The 20,737-nt window shown below is 41.6% G+C and overlaps 1 protein-coding gene across 1 annotated transcript in view; it reads right to left on the bottom strand.

Moving 5' to 3' along the window:
- Positions 1–6,843: 6,843 nt before the first annotated feature.
- CYP7B1 (cytochrome P450 family 7 subfamily B member 1) overlaps positions 6,844–20,737 on the bottom strand; it is a 332,699-nt gene continuing 318,805 nt past the window's right edge. Inside the window, exon 6 of the mRNA XM_075353233.1 lies at positions 6,844–17,731. Within this exon, the coding sequence (XP_075209348.1) occupies positions 17,435–17,731 (297 nt within the window). The 3' untranslated portion in view covers positions 6,844–17,434. The remainder of the gene's footprint in view (positions 17,732–20,737) is intronic.

Raw genomic sequence — 20,737 nt, 5'->3', positions numbered from 1 at the left:
AGCTCTGCAGACTCAGCCATCTCAGTTCCACCATACTGTGCAGGGCGGATGGAGACTTCAGAGCTGTGAGAATGCAAGTGTGATTGGGCTGACAACTCAGAGGACTGGTGTTTTTTGGATGCGGTGGTTGAGGTGGCGGAGAGGGCACTTGTTGGACCACTTGAGATCCATTCAAGCATTTTCCTTTTTTGGCCATCACCTACCTTTGTTCCAGTTGTTCGTGTCCGTAAAAAAGGGAGCACATCAGATTGTCCACGGTAAGTAGTAGACATCTTACTTTTGCTGGAAGATGGTCTATCTTCAGCAGATGTTAATGGAGCTTTGCCACCTTCCCCAAGGACAAACCCTTTTTTTCCTTTTCCAACACGCCTCTTCCCCTTTCCACTAGCATCTGTCATTTTGCCACATATTTTGATTGCGACAAGATTGTGCACTTAAAATGTGGTAGTAAAAATTGAGAGTTTGTGTAGATTTCAGCGGTGGTCTAGCTTTATTAACAGCAGAATAAACAACAATAATTATCCCTGACAATGCAACTACGGCCCTTAAACTGGCAGCAGTGTTTGCTAGTATAATGGCTTAGTAACAATGAGTTTGAGTGTGCAATGCATGCAGACATGCTGCAAATATCTTTGCACTAGTGGGACAATACAGAAGTCCAACAGCCACTTTTAGGATGCCACTAAGTTTACTCAGTGTTTGCTAGTATAATAGCTTAGTAACAATGAGTTTGAGTGTGCAATGCAGGCAGACGTGCTGCAAATATCTTTGCACTAGTGGGACAATACAGAAGTCCAACAGCCACGTTTAGGATGCCACTAAGTTTCCTCAGTGTTTGCTAGTATAATGGCTTAGTAACAATGAGTTTGAGTGTGCAATGCAGGCAGACGTGCTGCAAATATCTTTGCACTAGTGGGACAATACAGAAGTCCAACAGCCACGTTTAGGATGCCACTAAGTTTCCTCAGTGTTTGCTAGTATAATGGCTTAGTAACAATGAGTTTGAGTGTGCAATGCAGGCAGACGTGCTGCAAATATCTTTGCACTAGTGGGACAATACAGAAGTCCAACAGCCACGTTTAGGATGCCACTAAGTTTCCTCAGTGTTTGCTAGTATAATGGCTTAGTAACAATGAGTTTGAGTGTGCAATGCAGGCAGACGTGCTGCAAATATCTTTGCACTAGTGGGACAATACAGAAGTCCAACAGCCACGTTTAGGATGCCACTAAGTTTACTCAGTGTTTGCTAGTATAATGGCTTAGCAACAATGAGTTTGAGTGTGCAATGCAGGCAGATGTGCTGCAAATATCTTTGCACTAGTGGGACAATACAGAAGTCCAATAGCCACGTTTAGGATGCCACTAAGTTTACTCAGTGTTTGCTAGTATAATGGCTTAGTAACAATGAGTTTGAGTGTGCAATTCAGGCAGACGTGCTGCAAATATCTTTGCACTAGTGGGACAATACAGAAGTCCAACAGCCACGTTTAGGATGCCACTAAGTTTACTCAGTGTTTGCTAGTATAATGGCTTAGTAACAATGAGTTTGAGTGTGCAATGCAGGCAGACGTGCTGCAAATATCTTTGCACTAGTGGGACAATACAAAAGTCCAACAGCCACGTTTAGGATGCCACTAAGTTTCCTCAGTGTTTGCTAGTATAATGGCTTAGTAGCAATGAGTTTGAGTGTGCAATGCAGGCAGATATGCTGCTAATATCTTTGCACTAGTGGGACAATACAGAAGTCCAACAGCCACGTTTAGGATGCCACTAAGTTTACTCAGTGTTTGCTAGTATAATGGCTTAGTAACAATGAGTTTGAGTGTGCAATGCAGGAAGACGTGCTGCAAATATCTTTGCACTAGTGGGACAATACAGAAGTCCAACAGCCACGTTTAGGATGCCACTAAGTTTACTCAGTGTTTGCTAGTATAATGGCTTAGTAACAATGAGTTTGAGTGTGCAATGCAGGCACATGTGCTGCAAATATCTTTGCACTAGTGGGACAATACAGAAGTCCAACAGCCACGTTTAGGATGTCACTAAGTTTACTCAGTGTTTGCTAGTATAATGGCTTAGTAACAATGAGTTTGAGTGTGCAGTGCAGGCAGACGTGCTGCAAATATCTTTGCACTAGTGGGACAATACAAAAGTCCAACAGCCACGTTTAGGATGCCACTAAGATTCCTCAGTGTTTGCTAGTATAATGGCTTAGTAGCAATGAGTTTGAGTATGCAATGCAGGCAGACGTGCTGCAAATATCTTTGCACTAGTGGGACAATACAGAAAGCCAACAGCCACGTTTAGGATGCCACTAAGTTTACTCAGTGTTTGCTAGTATAATGGCTTAGTAACAATGAGTTTGAGTGTGCAATGCAGGCAGACGTGCTGCAAATATCTTTGCACTAGTGGGACAATACAGAAGTCCAACAGCCACGTTTAGGATGCCACTAAGTTTCCTCAGTGTTTGCTAGTATAATGGCTTAGTAACAATGAGTTTGAGTGTGCAATGCAGGCAGATGTGCTGCAAATATCTTTGCACTAGTGGGACAATACAGAAGTCCAACAGCCACGTTTAGGATGCCACTAAGTTTACTCAGTGTTTGCTAGTATAATGGCTTAGTAACAATGAGTTTGAGTGTGCAATGCAGGCACATGTGCTGCAAATATCTTTGCACTAGTGGGACAATACAGAAGTCCAACAGCCACGTTTAGGATGCCACTAAGTTTACTCAGTGTTTGCTAGTATAATGGCTTAGCAACAATGAGTTTGAGTGTGCAATGCAGGCAGATGTGCTGCAAATATCTTTGCACTAGTGGGACAATACAGAAGTCCAATAGCCACGTTTAGGATGCCACTAAGTTTCCTCAGTGTTTGCTAGTATAATGGCTTAGTAACAATGAGTTTGAGTGTGCAATGCAGGCAGATATGCTGCAAATATCTTTGCACTAGTGGGACAATACAGAAGTCCAACAGCCACGTTTAGGATGCCACTAAGTTTACTCAGTGTTTGCTAGTATAATGGCTTAGTAACAATGAGTTTGAGTGTGCAATGCAGGAAGACGTGCTGCAAATATCTTTGCACTAGTGGGACAATACAGAAGTCCAACAGCCACGTTTAGGATGCCACTAAGTTTACTCAGTGTTTGCTAGTATAATGGCTTAGTAACAATGAGTTTGAGTGTGCAATGCAGGCACATGTGCTGCAAATATCTTTGCACTAGTGGGACAATACAGAAGTCCAACAGCCACGTTTAGGATGTCACTAAGTTTACTCAGTGTTTGCTAGTATAATGGCTTAGTAACAATGAGTTTGAGTGTGCAGTGCAGGCAGACGTGCTGCAAATATCTTTGCACTAGTGGGACAATACAAAAGTCCAACAGCCACGTTTAGGATGCCACTAAGATTCCTCAGTGTTTGCTAGTATAATGGCTTAGTAGCAATGAGTTTGAGTGTGCAATGCAGGCAGACGTGCTGCAAATATCTTTGCACTAGTGGGACAATACAGAAAGCCAACAGCCACGTTTAGGATGCCACTAAGTTTACTCAGTGTTTGCTAGTATAATGGCTTAGTAACAATGAGTTTGAGTGTGCAATGCAGGCAGACGTGCTGCAAATATCTTTGCACTAGTGGGACAATACAGAAGTCCAACAGCCACGTTTAGGATGCCACTAAGTTTCCTCAGTGTTTGCTAGTATAATGGCTTAGTAACAATGAGTTTGAGTGTGCAATGCAGGCAGATGTGCTGCAAATATCTTTGCACTAGTGGGACAATACAGAAGTCCAACAGCCACGTTTAGGATGCCACTAAGTTTACTCAGTGTTTGCTAGTATAATGGCTTAGTAACAATGAGTTTGAGTGTGCAATGCAGGCAGACGTGCTGCAAATATCTTTGCACTAGTGGGACAATACAGAAGTCCAACAGCCACGTTTAGGATGTCACTAAGTTTACTCAGTGTTTGCTAGTATAATGGCTTAGTAACAATGAGTTTGAGTGTGCAATGCAGGCAGACGTGCTGCAAATATCTTTGCACTAGTGGGACAATACAAAAGTCCAACAGCCACGTTTAGGATGCCACTAAGTTTCCTCAGTGTTTGCTAGTATAATGGCTTAGTAGCAATGAGTTTGAGTGTGCAATGCAGGCAGACGTGCTGCAAATATCTTTGCACTTATGGGACAATACAGAAGTCCAACAGCCACGTTTAGGATGCCACTAAGTTTCCTCAGTGTTTGCTAGTATAATGGCTTAGTAACAATGAGTTTGAGTGTGCAAGGGGCAGGAGGGTACAGTGGCAGTGTTGTGGGTCTGGGTAGAGGAAAGGAAGCCTGCCTTTCTATCCCTCCTAATGGGGAAATGCAGTGAGGAAATCCCTGACCTTAGCTACACAGACGCTGTAATCTTGTGTAGCTGTTAAAATCTGTTTTCACTGCCGTGACTGTCACCTATGGCTCTGACCCTGCCGGTATTAGCCCTTAGAAGGGCTGAAAGAAACTTCTATCCCTTTTCTGTATAGCGCTGTGTATAGAGCGTACACAGCAGTATCGGAGACAGGAGCTACGCCGGCGGTGACTGACACCCAGACGCAGAAGAAATAATGGCGTCCGGACGGGCAGATACTCATTTTTATAATGCAGGGACATGTGACATGGACATCCTATCACACATGCCATTGCTTCTCTGGCTAAAAGTCCACTTAGCTGTGTGTGTGTCTGGGATTGGCTGACATGCTGGCCCGCCCCACTACACGTGCGCGCTTAGGGAAGGAAGACAAGGAAAAAAAAAAAATGGCGATCGCCATTATCCAAACAGCAGTGATCTGAATGCGCTGTTCCCACACACTATACCCTGAAATTTCATAATAGTGTGAGTCACAGAGTGACTTACACTATTACAGCAGAAAGCCAGCTAGTAATTAGCTTGTCTTTTTGCTACTAGAACCGATCTCGAACGTATCTAGAACTATCGAGCTTTAGCAAATGCTTGAGTTCTAGTTCTATCTAGAACAGCCCCCAAAATCACTCGAGCCGCGAACTGGAGAACCTCGAACCGCGAACCGCGCTCAACTCTAGTCCTGTGTACAGCATACAGATCAAAGCGAGCCTGAGCCGGACCTCAATGCCTGCCTGTGTGAATGATGTAGTACGCATCATGCACCTAGGCGTCAGAAGAAGGAGGACAAAGATGACTGAAAAAGGAGGAACCGCACCCAGAGAACGGAGTCACCCATTTGACCAGTCTGCACCGAACCAACCATTTAGGTAAGTATTATAAAGTTATTTTTACGCTCTACACAGCAGCCTGGGCTCTTATATACAGCATGTTAGAATGTTGTATATAAGAGCCCAGTAGTGCTGGCCGCAGCTTATAGTCGCCAAATCTGGTGACAGGTTCCCTTTGAGGTTTTCAAAAATGGCTGGTGGGAAAGAAAGCAATTGCATGACACTTCTTCGAGGTGGCTCTTGATGGAATCCACACCAAAACTAAGCACTGTCCAATGAAAAGGTTGGAAATAATGTTGCGGGAAAAAAACCCTCTTCCAAATGTCTTAAAAACTCTTCAGGAGATGAGAAATGTCTTCTAAAAATAAAGCCTTTCTTGAAGCATTTTCTGGTATAATATTGATTGGGCCTGTTTCATGAAAATTCTGGTATACAAAGCTTTGAAAAGTCACACAATGAAAGGCAATGCTAAAATTTTGCATCTTTTGGTTTTCTCACACCATTTTCGTCCAGCTTTGACAAATTGGGTGGAAGTTGGATGGTGGCATGACAACTCCTACTCGTCAAACTCATGGTGAGCAACGACGTGCGCTACGCCACAAATCTTAAGGCCGCTTTACACGTATCAATTTATCATGCGTTCGCATGTGCGATCGCACTCGCCCCCATCGTTTGTGAGATACGGGCAATTTGTTTCCTGTGTCGCACAAAGTTGTTAACCCCTTGTCACACGTACTTACCTCCCGAACGACCTCGCTGTGGGCGGCGAACATCCTCTTCCTGAAGGGGGAGGGACGTTCGACGTCACAGCGACATCACAAAGCGGCCGGCCAATAGAAGCGGAGGGGCGGAGATGAGCGGGACGTAAACATCCCGCCCACCTCCTTCCTTCCACATTTCCGGCGGCCGCAGGTAAGCTATAGTTCATCGTTTCCGGGGTGTCACACGGAGCGATGTGTACTGCCTCGGGAATGTTAGCCTAAGGCTAAGCCAAAGGCTATGTGCGCACTAGAACTGTGAAGTTTCTCAAGAAAATTTCTTGAGAAACTTCTGGGAGTGGAAGATTTCCGGACCTCCGGAAAAAATCCGCACCAAATCCGCGGCAAATCCGCATGCGGATTTGCTGCGAATTTGCCGCGAATTTGCTGCGAATTTCCCACAGGGTACCTGCGGAAAAGAATTGACATGCTCATTTTCTCAAGAAATTTTCTCAAGAAATTCTTCTCAAGGAAATTTCTTGAGAAAAATCCGCAGCGTGCGCACAGCTATTTTTTATTCACATAGGATTTGCTGGGAAATGTCTGCACAAAGATTGCAGACATTTCTCAAGAAATTTCCGCGGCAAATCCGCAGGTAAATCCGCGGGTAAAACGCACTAGTGCGCACAATGAATCAAGGTATTGCATTTGATGGAGATAACTTCTGATTGGCACAAAGGATCCCCGAAGAAGCACTGTGTGAAGAAACAAGGAGAGACCAATGGAAGAAAAAGGCATTCTAGAAGCCGTGAATACAGATTCAAAGTCAGTTCAAAAAGTAATCCAGAACCAATTTTATATAAACGGCACATTTTCCCAAATCACATCGATTATTCAAATTCGGAACATCTGTAAATTCATCATGTTGAAGAATTTCCTATTTATTACATATTTCACATTTTTGTTCATTAACATTTATTATTATCAGAACACTTATAAAAATATTTTATATGAATATGTTACATAAATCCTGACTAAAAACAAACATATATTACATGTATCATACATCATTTAAATCCCCACTCATCATATGAATACCCAGGAAATGGCAAAAAAAATCAACTCTACTCATGAAAATGGGAATGAGCTTCAACTTTTGTGGGCAGGTTTGTGGACAAAAAACAAGAAATGTTGGACGTTATATTTTATGACCAACTGATGCTTTGTTTAGGCCAAGTTCAGACAAGCATTTAAAAAAAAACCATGATTTTCATCCATATGGTTATCTGTATTTCATCCATATATCCACATTATATCTGATTTTAACACAGACCTCATTAGTACCTGGCCTCTATAGGTTTGTCTGCATTGTGGATGAGCACAGGAGCTACCTACTATATAGATGCACTAGTGTGGTCCATAAATTGGACCAGCTTTGTGCATGCTGCACTTTTTCCACTCGGACCACTTATGTGGAAAATCTGCCATGTGCACTATCACGCTATACTGGGTTCATGTGCTGTCTGTAGCATACACAGATGCTTGTCTGAATGACGAGATGATCAAGGCAGGGTTGTATGTCTGACTGTAAACAATGTTTCTTTCCATTCACTGCCATCAAAGACTAAAAGGGTTACAAAAATTAAGGATGTTGTCCATTATTTTGACAATTTTGCCTCATTCTCCATGTGCGTGCGCCACCATAAAAATAAAAAGGTTATATCCCCTCCACTGCTGGCAGAGTTCCAGCGATGTCTGAACTCGAAATTCCCAGGGCTTGTGTGACATTATGATGCACGAGCCCTGATACCAATCAGCACCGGCTTCTCTCTCCCTGCTTTCAGTCACAGGAGCAATCAACAGGAAGTGAGTGGCCAGCTACAGTACTCACTTCCTGTTAATAACTTAACCATACGATGGTGGGGAGACAGAAGCCAGTGGTGATTAGTCGTGGGGCTCGTGTGTCATACATAATGTCACATGGGCCCCAGGAACGCTAGCTATAACAATGCTAGAACTACGCCAGCACCGGTGGTGAGTATAGGCTTTTTATTTTTACTAGGGCGAACATGGGGAATGAGAAGGGGTTGTCTAACTAGTGGAGAATCTGTTACCAAGTGTTTGCCACTTAATCTGAAAGGCGCATAATATAGAGACAGAGACCCTGATTCTAGCAATGTGTCACTTACTGGAATGTTTGCTATAGACTTGATATAAGTACTGTTTCATCAGCAGGAGATTATCTTTACAGAACTAGTAAACCTGGTGCTAAATAGTTCAGCAAATTCATGAGCTCTGTATATCCCCGTCCCCCAACAATGATTAGCACCTTTCTGTGGTAAACACTGTACACGGGCAGGTGCTGTAGCTGTCAAACAGTTTGTGGATTATACAGAGATGAGCATTCAGAGACCTGCTAGATCTGCAGCTGAGAAAACAGGGATTTTATCAAAATGACAACAAATATTTCAGTAAGTGACACATCTCTGGAATCAGGTTCTCTGCCCTTACGTTATGCTGCTCTCAGATGAGGGAGCAAAAACCGGTGACAGATTCCCTTTAAAGAGTATATTAGAGTATTACATAATGTTCATTATACAATGATTAGGCTTTATACATAAAACAGAAAACCCCTTTGTGGTGGTCATCTTTAGTGTTATTAATCCATTAGTGAGATGCAAAAAGTTAAATGTGAGGGAAATCTTTACACAAAGTACTTAATTATTTGGATTCTTAAATCCATTTCCCTCAAAAAAAACCCTTCATAGACAGTCCCTGTGGGTGATAGGGTTTCCTTTGTCTAATAAAAAGCTCAACAAAAAAATGCAACAACCAAACAGAAAATGACAACTCAGCTCTAAAAGTTACTAAGTATTATTTAATATTTTATTTGCATTTTATTTAGTTTTTTTATTTTGCTTTTAGGGGAAATGCTGTCAATGACCCTTAACAGACTGCACTAAGTAATCATACAGCGTAAAAGCATAATTCTTACGTGAATCAACCTATCGTGATTTTATCCTAGATTTATATTTTTTGGTCTTTTTTTTATACCTAATCAGTATAATCACTGAACTAGGTTTTTTTTTACATAAATTAAATATTTTTTCCAAAGTAATATTTGTTTTATTTGTTACATTTTCAGTAGCTTTCTTAAAGTACATATTAAGAAAAGAAAGAGAATCAACTAAAACTTGAGGTCTGTGTTTCATAGTTTGCAATCATAATGGGTGATGTGTATCAAAATGAGTGCAAGGAAAAATAGGTAATGTTGCCCATAGCAATCAATGGGTTTTCATAGTCAAAAAGCCTCTGTGAGATAAGAGCGGCACCTGGTGACCTCCAATTTTTCCTTAGCACCAGCTTTGATAACTGGTACCAGTGTGCTTAGTGCATGACACCAATGCTCTTGGTATATAAAACCTGAGTCTTCCTCTTCCTGTAAGCAGCTATAGGACATAGAAGCCCAATTTAAGATACTAAAAACCCTGTAAAAACTGTAAAAAAAATAATCTGCAATAATCCTGAGACAAAAATTGTCTCCATCACTGGCCAAGATGGTATGACATGCTTTCCATATATCCAGCCAATTATTGCCCAATGTGACGTTCTGAGCACTTTTGCTGTCAGTAAATACCAAAATTGAAGGGTTTTTTAATGGTGATTTGTTAAAGTGTTACTCCACCCAAAATGAAAAATTCAATTTTACATCAATTTCATTTATCTTTCATTTCCAAGTTATAATGCGTGAAAGTGTACCTAAAATGTAATATAAGGTGCTATGTGTGGGTTCATGACTTATATCCTGCATTTTTTATCAGCTTTCCTCCTCTATAAGATCTATCTCCAGTTGTAAGTTGTCCCTGAACTTATCTTCAGAGTCGGCAAAGATTAACAGCCATAATTTCATAATTTTTGAAAATTCTTGGAGAAAAGGAGAGGTTTCAGAAGACTGGAGAAGAGCAAATGTTGTCCCTATGTTCAAAAAGGGGAAGAAAGTGTACCCAGGGAGCTACAGGCCTGTGAGCCTGACTTCCATACCAGGAAAGATCTTCGAAAAAATTATTAAACAACATTTATGCAAGTATCCGGATGAGAATGAAGTGATTAACCAGAGCCAGTATGGGTTTGTAACTAATAAGTCATGTCAGGCTAACTTAATTTCCTTCTATGGCAGAATCACTGACTGAGTGGATCAGGGAAATGTAGTAGATATAGTATATCTTGACTTCAGCAAAGCATTTGACAAAGTATCTCATACAATCCTTATTGACAAAATGACGACGTGTAGAATGGGCAAGGCAACTGTTAGATGGATTCGTAACTGGCTTAGTGATCGGAGTCAAAGAGTGGTCATAAATGGCTGCACATCTAGTTGGAAGACTGTATCAAGTGGGGTACCATAGGGCTCTGTCCTAGGCCCCGTGTTGTTCAACATCTTTATCAATGATTTAGATTAAATTTGCTGATGACAAAAAAGCTAGGAGGAATAGCTAATACCAGAAAAGAGAGAGCATTCAACAAGATCTAAACAACCTGGAACATTTGGCAGCAACTAATAGAATGGTTTTTAACAGGGAGAAATGCAAAGTCATACATCTTGGCAAGAATAATGAAAAGAGCATATACAGCATTGGAGGAATACAGCTATCCAAAAACATGTGTGAAAAAGACTTAGGTATACTTAATAGGTCACAGACTGAACATGAGTCAACAGTGTGATGCAGCAGAAAAAAGGCAAACACCATTCTAGGATGTATTAACAGAAGCATACAGTCTAGATCACGTGAAGTCATTATCCCCCTTTACTGCTCTTTGGTCAGACCTCATCTGGAATATTGTGTCCAGTTCTGGGCACCACATTTTAAAAAAAGACATCAACAAACTGGAGCAAGTTCAGACAAGAGTGACCAGAATGGTGACTGGTCTGCAAACCATGTCCTATGAGGAACGGTTACAGGATTTAGGATTGTTTAGCTTGCAAAAGAGAAGACTGAGAGGAGACCTAATAGCTGTCAACAAATATCTTAAAAGCTGTCACACTGTAGAGGGATCAGTTTTATTCTTATTTTCATAAGGAAAGACTAGAAGCAATGGGATGAAACTGATGGGGAGGAGACAGATTAGATATTAGAAAAAAACGTTTTGATAGTGAGGGTGATCAACGAATGGAACAGGCTGCCACGAGAGGTTGTGAGTTCTCCTTCAATGGAAGTCTTTAAAAGAGGTTGATGGACATGTGTCTGGGATGATTTAGTGAATCCTGCTTTGAGCAGGGGGTTGGACTAGATGACCCAGGAGGTCCATTATAACTCTAATATTCTATGATTCTATGATAATGTATTTACTATTCAGCACACATACAGTAGAGAAGAGGATAACCTTTTCCACTAATTCTCTATAGCACACGTACCAAAGCAGCAGCAGCAGCAGCAGGGAGGACATTGGGCTCTTTTTACACTGTATCTTTCTTACATTAAATCCATTCACTAGAAAATCTCATCATGTAAATATTTTACTTTATGGATTGAGGACTAGCATTAATCATTCATAGAGCTGCGCTAGAAAAAAATAATACCACATGGCATAAAAGTTTTTTTTACTGGATGCCACTGTGAGTTATCGTGCAGTAATCAATGCTATTCCATACAATAAAAATACATAAACCCCCAATATATATCCCTGAAGTAGAGACAATCTCTGTCTACTGAATGAGTGTACAAAAATAAATTTTACCTACGGTGAGGAAAATAAGTATTTGATACACTTCCAATTTTGCAAGTTTTCCTACCTATAAAGAATGGAGAGGTCTGTAATTTTTATCATAGGTGCACTTCAACTGTGACAGACAGAATCCCCCAAAAAATCCAGAAAATCACATTGTATGACTTTTAATTAATTTGCATTTTATTGCATGAAATAAGTATTTGATGCAATAGGAAAACAAAACTTAATATTTTGTACAGAAGCCTTTGTTTGCAATTACAGATGTCAGACGTTTCCTGTAGTTTGTGACCAAGTTTGCACACACTACAGCAGGGATTTTGGCCCACCCCTCCATATAGATCTTCTCCAGATCTTTCAGGTTTTAGGGCTGTCACTGGGTAACATTTAGTTTCAGCTCCCTCAAAAGATTTTCTATTGTGTTTAGGTCTGGAGACTGGCTAGGCCACTCCAGGACCTTGAAATGCTTCTTACAGAGCCACCTCTTAGTTGCCTTGGCTGTCTGTTTTTGGTCATTGTCATGCTGGAAGACTCAGCCATGACCCATCTTCAATACTCTTACTGTGGGAAGGAGTTTGTTGGCAAAAATCTCGCAATACACGACACCATCTATCCTCCCTTCAATGCGGTGCAGTCATCCTGTCAAGAAAAGCACCCATAAAGAATGATGTTTCGACCACCATGATGCACGGTTAAGATGGTGTTCTTGAAGCTGTACTCATCCTTCTTCATCCTCCAAACACAGCGAGTATAGGTGATACCAAAAAGTTCTATTTTGGTATCATCTGACCACATGTCTACTCTGAATCATCCAGATAGTCATTGGCAAACTTCAAACGTGCCTGGACATGTGATGGTGTGAGCAGGGGGACCTTGCATGCGCAGCAGGATTTAATCCATGATAGCGTAGTGTGTTAATAACTGTAATCTTTCAGACTGTGGTCCCAGCTCTATTCAGGTCATTGAAAAGTTCCTCTTTTATAGTTCTGGGCTGATTCTTGACATTTCTCAAAATCATCCTTACCCCATGAGGCAAGATCTTCCATGGAGCCCCAGACCGAGTAAGTTTAATGTTGTGTTGTTCCAATTTTCTCATAATTGTGCCAACAGTTGTTGCCTTTTAACCAAGCTGCTTGCCTATTGTCCTGTAGCCCATCCCAGCCTTGTGCAGGTCTACAATTTTGTCCCCGGTGTCCTTAGACAGCTCCTTGGTCTTGGCCATGAGGGAGAGGCTGAAGTGTTATTGATCGAATGTGTGGACAGGTGTATTTTGTACAGATAACGAGTTCAAACACGTGTTATTAATACAAGTAATGAGTGCAGAGTAGGAGCTTCTTAAAGAAAAAATAACAAGTCTGTTTGAGCCAGAATTCTTGCTGGTTGGTAGATGATTAAATACCTATTTCATGCAATAAAATGAAAATTATTTTTTTTTAAAAATCATACAATGTGATTTTCAGAATTTTTCTTTTATTTTGTCTGTCACAGTTGAAGTATACCGACCATAAATATTACAGACCTCTCCATTTTTTGAAGGTGGGGAAAAAAAGACAATGTATGTAGACTGGAAGTTTGTGGAGGGAGCCTTAGGATATGTTCACACATTGCGTTTTTTCTGTGCCAAAACCTGCTCTCTAGGCAGTAAAAAATCTGATCTCAAAAAGTAGGTTTTGCTGCGTTTTTGCTTTTTTTTTTTTTGCTGCATTTTTGGATTTTCATTTGCCTAGACTGCATGTTTAAAAAAGTTAGTTTTATTCTCTGTATAAACAGCAAAAATGCAGCAGTTACGTTTTAATAGCATTTTTACACTTTATCTTTGCTTCAATAGTGTAAAAATGCTGCAAAAGCGTTGAAGAGATGCTGAAAAACTCGACATGCTCTTTATTTAAAAAATACAACAGTTTTACATTTCAAAAAGGAAAAAAAAACAATTGTCTGCATGAAATTTCTGAAATCTCAGCTTTTGCTGGTACTGGAAAAAGGAGCTTTCAATTTGCATAAAACTCATGAAAAAAACACGGCAAAAAATGCAGCAAAAATGCGACATGTAAACATAGCCTTATAGTGCAGTAAAGAGTAGTACTGTGCAGTATTGCTGTGAATACAGCCCTGGGATGGGACAATAGGACACTGACTAGAGGGTGCAGCAGTGTCTATTGTGTTCTTTTATCTATCTCTGTAGTTGCTCCCCCCTGAATTAACTTCTATGGAATAATAACTTGATCTATTAGTAAACTGCAAACTGAAGGTGGATATTAGCTGTGACTTAGGCTTGAATGATCAGTAAAGGAGACAGGGAGTGGGAGAAGTAAGAGGGGCTTAGGCGGCAGGAGAAGGATCTGGTAAGTTGAGAAGGGATACATTTCTGTAATAAGATATATTAGAAATCTTCTTATCTTTGATTACACAAATTTTTGATTGAAAAATATTATACAATATAGTTTTTCATTAATGCAAATGTTCACCTCTTAAAGGGAACCTGACACCAGATTTGGGGCATATGAGCTGCGGCCACCACCAGTGAGTTCTTATATACTGCATTCTAACATGCTGTATATAAGAGCCCAGGCTGCTGTGTATAACATAAAAAACCACTTTATAATAATCACCTAAGAGGTCGCTCTGGTGCAGACTGGTCAATTGGGTGGTGCCGTTCTCCGGGAACGGCGCCTCCTCTTTTGACCATCTTAGTCTTCCTTCTTCTGAAGCCGGTGTGCATGACGTGTCCTACGTCATGCAGACAAGCCGGTATTGAGGTCGTGCGCAGGTGCACTACAATACTTTGATCTGCCCTGTGCAGGGCAGATCAAAGTGCGCCTGCGCAGGACCTCAGTGCTGGTGAGTGTGTATGATGTAGGACGCGTCATGCATGCTGCCTAGAAAAAAAAAATTGGACCTAGTGTACTAAAAAAACAAAAAAAATCGCATTCACTCTACACTCACTTTACAGTTTTAAATTTTAAGCTGATTTGTGATCTGTCTCTGCTTTTGTAAAAAGTAACAGTATTTACAAAGATAGTGTCATACAATCGGGTTCACTCTGACATCCAGCTCAGTCAGTATTTGACGAAGGCTGGCGTCCCACGAGAGAATCAGCCCGATTGTGCTAATGACACTTGGATCAAACTTTGATCAGTGTCAGCTTAGTGGGATCCGATTCTCCCACATGAGAGAATCAGAGCACAGATGAGGAGAAGAGGGAGAACAAAATTTCTCCATTATGTGAGGAAATTGGACAGCACTTTGCAAAAAGTACTGGTCGATATTGCCTCCTAGTATAACATTGGTCTGAGGGCTAGCCAAAAAAACATCAGCTAGCACACGTCTGAATTATACGCTCATGTGAGTGAGCACTAAGACTAATAATTAGACTACTTTGGAAGATAAGAAATGGTTATTTCCTGGGATAAAATATAGGCTTCACTTTGGGTGGAGTTATTGTATACATATATTTATTAGTAGAAATTAGAGGATATGGAAACTTTTTGGGGGTATTTTTGGTTACTTAAATGCATGTGTTGTTGTAAAAAAAAAAATATATTGGGTTGCATTAAAAATTTGCACTATTTGCCTTCTAAAATCTCTGTGTTTCTGAAGAATACAATGCTGTTAGTTAGATCGCTTTTTGTCTTTTTCTAAGCTCCTCTGTGCAGATTTATGACCACATATCACATCAAAGTTGAGGTGCTCAGGAAAAGACAGATAAAAGAATTACATTACAAATAGGGATTGGCAGACGCAGACTGTAAAGGGTGCTTTACAAGCTGTGACATCACAAACGCTATATCGTCGGGGTCAAGTCGTTAGTGACGCACATCCGATGCTGTTAGCGACATTGCAGCGTGTGACATCTAGGAGCAACAATCAACGATCGCAAAATCATTCAAAATCGATGATCGTTGACACGTCGCTCCTTTCCTTAATGTCGTTACTGCTGCAGGTATGATGTTGTTCGTGATTCCTGCGGCACCACACATCGCTGTGTAACACCGCAGGAGCGACGAACATCTCCTTACCTGCATCCACCGTCAATGCGGAAGGAAGGAGGTGGGCGGGATGTTACGTCCCACTCATCTCCGCTCCTCTGCTTCTATTGGATGGCTGCCGTGTGACGTCGCTGTGACGCCGCACAAACCGCCCTCTTAGAAAGGAGGCAGTTCGCCAGCCAGAGCGACATTGCAGGGCAGGGAAGTCCATGTGACGGGGACTAATGATGTTGTGCGCCACGGGCAGCAATTTGCCCATCTCGCACAACCGACGGGGGCGGGTACGCACGCTAGCGATATCGGTAACGATATCACAGTGTGTAAAGTACCCTTAAGGCTATGTGCCCACGAGAGATTAAACCTGCGGATTTATCTGCGGAAAATCCGCAGATTTTTTGCATTTTCCAGATAAATCCGCAGGTTTCAGCATGTACAGACACTCCCCATGTTATCCTATGGGACATGGGGAGTGGTGTGTCCATGCTGCGGATACGTGCGGCTGTGGAACATGCTGCGGATGTCCCGCAGCCGCACGTAATTGCATGTCAATTATTTCTGCGAAATTACCTGCGGAAATCCCGGCCCTCCACTATGGAGATAGAGGCTGGGACTTTCGCAGGTAAGCCGCATGAATGCCCGCAGGTTGCCGCAGCTATTTCGCTGTCCTACAGCAGCTATTTGGATTCCGGCGAGCAGCTGCGGGAAACCTACGGATGTACCTGCGGATATATCCGCAGGTACAAACTCCCGTGGGCACATAGCCTGAAAGTCTGGATCCGCGCGGTTTCACAAGTATCCGGGTACCAGACTCGGGCCCAGAGTTCTCAGGGAACTCCGGGTAACAATCCAGGTCTGGCAACTCGGTAAATAAAAAAAAAAAAAAAAAGGAAAAATAAAATTAAAGCAAGTGGCTGTAACTGCTTCCAGGTCACTCTTCTCCTGGGGCCACTCATTTACCGTCATGCATATGCACTACATCTGACTACAACCAATCACAGACGCCAGGATTACCAGTGGGCAGGGGAAGGAGTGAATATGTATGAAGGTACATGAACATCCCCAGAAGGAGAATGAGTGGCCCGAAAGCAGTTACAGCTACGCCAGAGACACGGTAAGTATAATGCGTTTGCTCTAATCCTCTATCCCATCTATCACCATTTTTAAGTGCTGGACTCTGGTCCCCATAGACTTATATGGGGACTGGCATCAGGCCAGATATCCGGGATCAATTCCAGGATGGAGACAATTTTTTTTTCAAGTCCGGTTAGTCCTGCCGATCTAGGATATCTGCAAGTTCGCCCCTCACTAATTACACACTCTTCAGTAAGAAGAAGCTGACTATAATAGATTCTCAGTTAACTCTTTCAGTAGTATAAAAGCTCTAGGGAAACAAAGAGCCTGTATGACATTTTTTATATTTTTTAAGAAACCCAATTGCTAAAATAAGTTTTAGCCTAAAATAAATACATTTAGGTTAAATATGTGTCCCCAAAAGTGTTCTTATCCTTTAAAATGTTCTCTTTTCAAACGTCTATCAATGCCATTTTAACCATGAATCAGTTTTACAATTTCTGTAAATTCGTATCTTAAGTAATGATGGATCTATCATGCTTTATATTAAAAAGACAATGAATAATTTTGCTAATTTGATCAATTACAATGAAAACCCCATAGCTACGTGGAGTTCCACTTTGCTCCCAGATTCCCAGTGTCCTAATATACATTTTAAAATCTAATGCTGAAATGGAATTAACCTGATAATCATAAATTGGTATAAAATGTACAATGGAGAAATAGACAATCAATCAGCAAATTTCCGCGGCTTATAACTAAAGTCAACATCAGAATCAGGCAGAAGAATTCCAAGTCCTGAGCGACTGTTATCCTGGCCAACTCGTTTGTAGTCCAACAGCTCCATATCCAGATACAGGACAAGGACAGCGAGAAACTGCTTTATTTCATTCACTGCGAAGAAACGGCCGGGGCATTTAGTGGCTCCAGAACCAAATGGCATCAGGAAAGTTTTGAGTTTCTTGCCCTTTTTGAAAAAGGCTGTTTTTTCCTTTCCATCCACAACAAAACGATCATATTTATATTCCTGAAAGAAAAACAAAGAAACAAATTCTATGTTATAATTATAGTTATTCGTTCAATTAAATATATTAATTATTTCTTTATGTGCAAAATACATTTTGGCACTTTGGGTTCATTCATCCATCACTGTGACATTTTGGATTTTCTTCAACCTTATGAACTCCACATATTCACTTGTTGCAGAAGTCACTTATGCTCCATTTTGAAACTATTAGTCACTTCTGAGTTACCTATTAATCCGGTCAGCCACCCATACACAAATATTTTCAAGTTTTTTATTGGTCTCTTCGTTCCCTTCTTTCCTTTTTATTCTTGTAACCCACTTTGATGTTTTTTCCGAGCCACATGTGGAGCATCAAGTTCATAGCTCAATGGATATTTCTCCACTATTCTCTGAATACTCTTGCCAATGTACATGTATTTCCTCCTCCCTCCCTTAGATATATGAAGGAAATTACCCAGACTGTACATCTATGCGCTTGACTTCTCCCCAGAGTGGTTCAATGATATTGAGATCAGGAGACTGAGATGGCCACTCCAGAACCTTCACTTTGTTCTGCTGTTATCATGACATGTTACTCTGGTGGCTGAAGGAATGGTAACATCACAGTTTTCTGTCTCTGTGCAGACCATGGAGAGGACTGCACTGGAATCAAGTGTGTGCTACCATGTTTCCCCGAAAATAAGACACTGTCTTATATTAATTTTTGTTCCTAAGGATGCATTAGGTCTTATTTTCAGGGGATGTCTTATTTTTACATGAAGAAGAATTCTTATTTATTGTTGGAAAAAAAAAAAATGAACATTTTTTATATACTGTAGTTTTCATCACAAACCAGCATAAACAGACAAACTGTGAATCATATCAAGAATTTATTGTTACTGCCATTATTTCCATGTACAACATGCCCTGGTGTTCTGTTCGGCGGCCATGCTTACAAACAAAAACTTTGCTAGGTCTTACTTTCAGGGGAGGCCTTATATTTAGCAATTCAGCAAAACCTCTACTAGGTCTTATTTTTAGGGGATGTCCTATTTTAGGGGAAACAGGGTAGTAGATGAATATGACAGGGTTTGTTGTTTTTTACATATCTAATCCCCAGGAAAAAGTCAGGTTGTTTCCAGACAATTCCTTTAATTCAGAATATACTAAAAATGACACTAATGCTGTCAAACTTACCGTATTTTTCGCTTTATAAGACGCACCCCCAAATTTGGTGAAGGAAAAGAGATTTTTTTCTTTAATGTTAAATGGGGTCCATCTTATAATGCCAGTGTCCCTCTAACAAATCATATAGGGTATATGTCCCTTATAGCCCCCCATCCTAAAATTAGCCCCCTTAATCTGGATATGGCCCCCTTATATTGAATATAGCCCCCTTGTGATGGCACACGTTCCCCTGTGCTGCCTATGGCCCCCTATGGATTGCATATATTCCCCTGTGCTGCCTATGGTCCCCTATGGATTGCACACATTCCCCTGTGTTAGATAACGCCCCCATGGTGCTGCCAATGGCCACTATATAGATCGCATAAGTCCCCCTGTGTTAGATATCGCCCCCATAGTGCTGCCCATGGCCCCTATATAGATCGCACAAGTCCCCCTGTGTTAGATATCGCCCCCATAGTGCTGCCCATGGCCCCTATAGATCGCACAAGTCCCCCTGTGTTAGATATCGCCCCCATAGTGCTGCCCATGGCCCCTATATAGATCGCACAAGTCCCCCTGTGTTAGATATCGCCCCCATAGTGCTGCCCATGGCCCCTATAGATCGCACAAGTCCCCCTGTGTTAGATATCGCCCCCATAGTGCTGCCCATGGCCCCTATATAGATCGCACAAGTCCCCCTGTGTTAGATATCGCCCCCATAGTGCTGCCCATGGCCCCTATAGATCGCACAAGTCCCCCTGTGTTAGATATCGCCCCCATAGTGCTGCCCATGGCCCCTATATAGATCGCACAAGTCCCCCTGTGTTAGATATCGCCCCCATAGTGCTGCCCATGGCCCCTATAGATCGCACAAGTCCCCCTGTGTTAGATATCGCCCCCAGGCTGCTGCCCATAGTAAAATAAAACCCTCTTTCCTTACCTCCTCCAGCGTTTATCTCCCTCCTGTCTCCCTCCGTGCTTCTGTTCCTTACTTCCTGGTTCTCAGTGCGGTCATGTGATCGGCACAGCAGACTGAGATCTCTCCGTGCCTGATCACAGTGGAAGCAGGGACACGGGGAGAAACGCTGAAGGGGGTAAGTAAAGCTTTTTTATTTTAGAATGAGCAGCAGCCTGGGGGCCAAATCTAACACAGGGGGGGCATGTGCCATCACAGGGGGGCGCAGGCTCATATAATATGCACCGCTCCCCCAGCCCATCACTGCGTGCGATTTCAGCACCACCGGAGATGGACAGCGGCTGTGCATATTATATGAGCGGGAGCAGGAGATCAAAGACTGCAGCGTTCACCTGCGCTCCAGAGCTGCTGCCCCCACCTCCCCTGGATGCTGCAGTGTACATATATATATATATATATATATATATATATATATATATATATATATATATATATATATATATATATATACCCCCCCCGTATATTCGGCTTATAAGACGCACCCCCTACTTTCCCCCAAAATTTGGGGGAACAAAAGTGCGTCTTATAAAACGGAAAATACGGTAGGTCTGTCTAAACAAAAATCCTAATTTTTGAACTTTGTCTTTAACACAAATGTCTGATTTATCTATTCACTTATATAGCGCTACTAGCTGTACTACCAGGTTTCGCCCGGGTTAATAACTGCTGTTAACAAAATAGAATGTATTAACAAAAATGTATTCTGCAAAAACCACAAAACAAATAGATAGAAATGTAATTATAATGTCTGTCTCCCCCTCTGTATATATCTCTGTCTCTCTTTCCCTGTCTGTCTCTGACTGTCTGTCTCTTTCTCCATCTGTCTCAATCTCTTTCCCTGTCTGTCTATCTATCTCTTTCCCTGTCTATCTATCTGTCACTTT

Source organism: Anomaloglossus baeobatrachus, chromosome 6 (genome assembly GCF_048569485.1).
Source record: "Anomaloglossus baeobatrachus isolate aAnoBae1 chromosome 6, aAnoBae1.hap1, whole genome shotgun sequence".
Classification (NCBI taxonomy): domain Eukaryota; kingdom Metazoa; phylum Chordata; class Amphibia; order Anura; family Aromobatidae; genus Anomaloglossus; species Anomaloglossus baeobatrachus.
The sequence above is the reverse complement of the archived record's forward strand: the minus strand, read 5'-3'. Positions and strand labels throughout refer to the sequence as shown.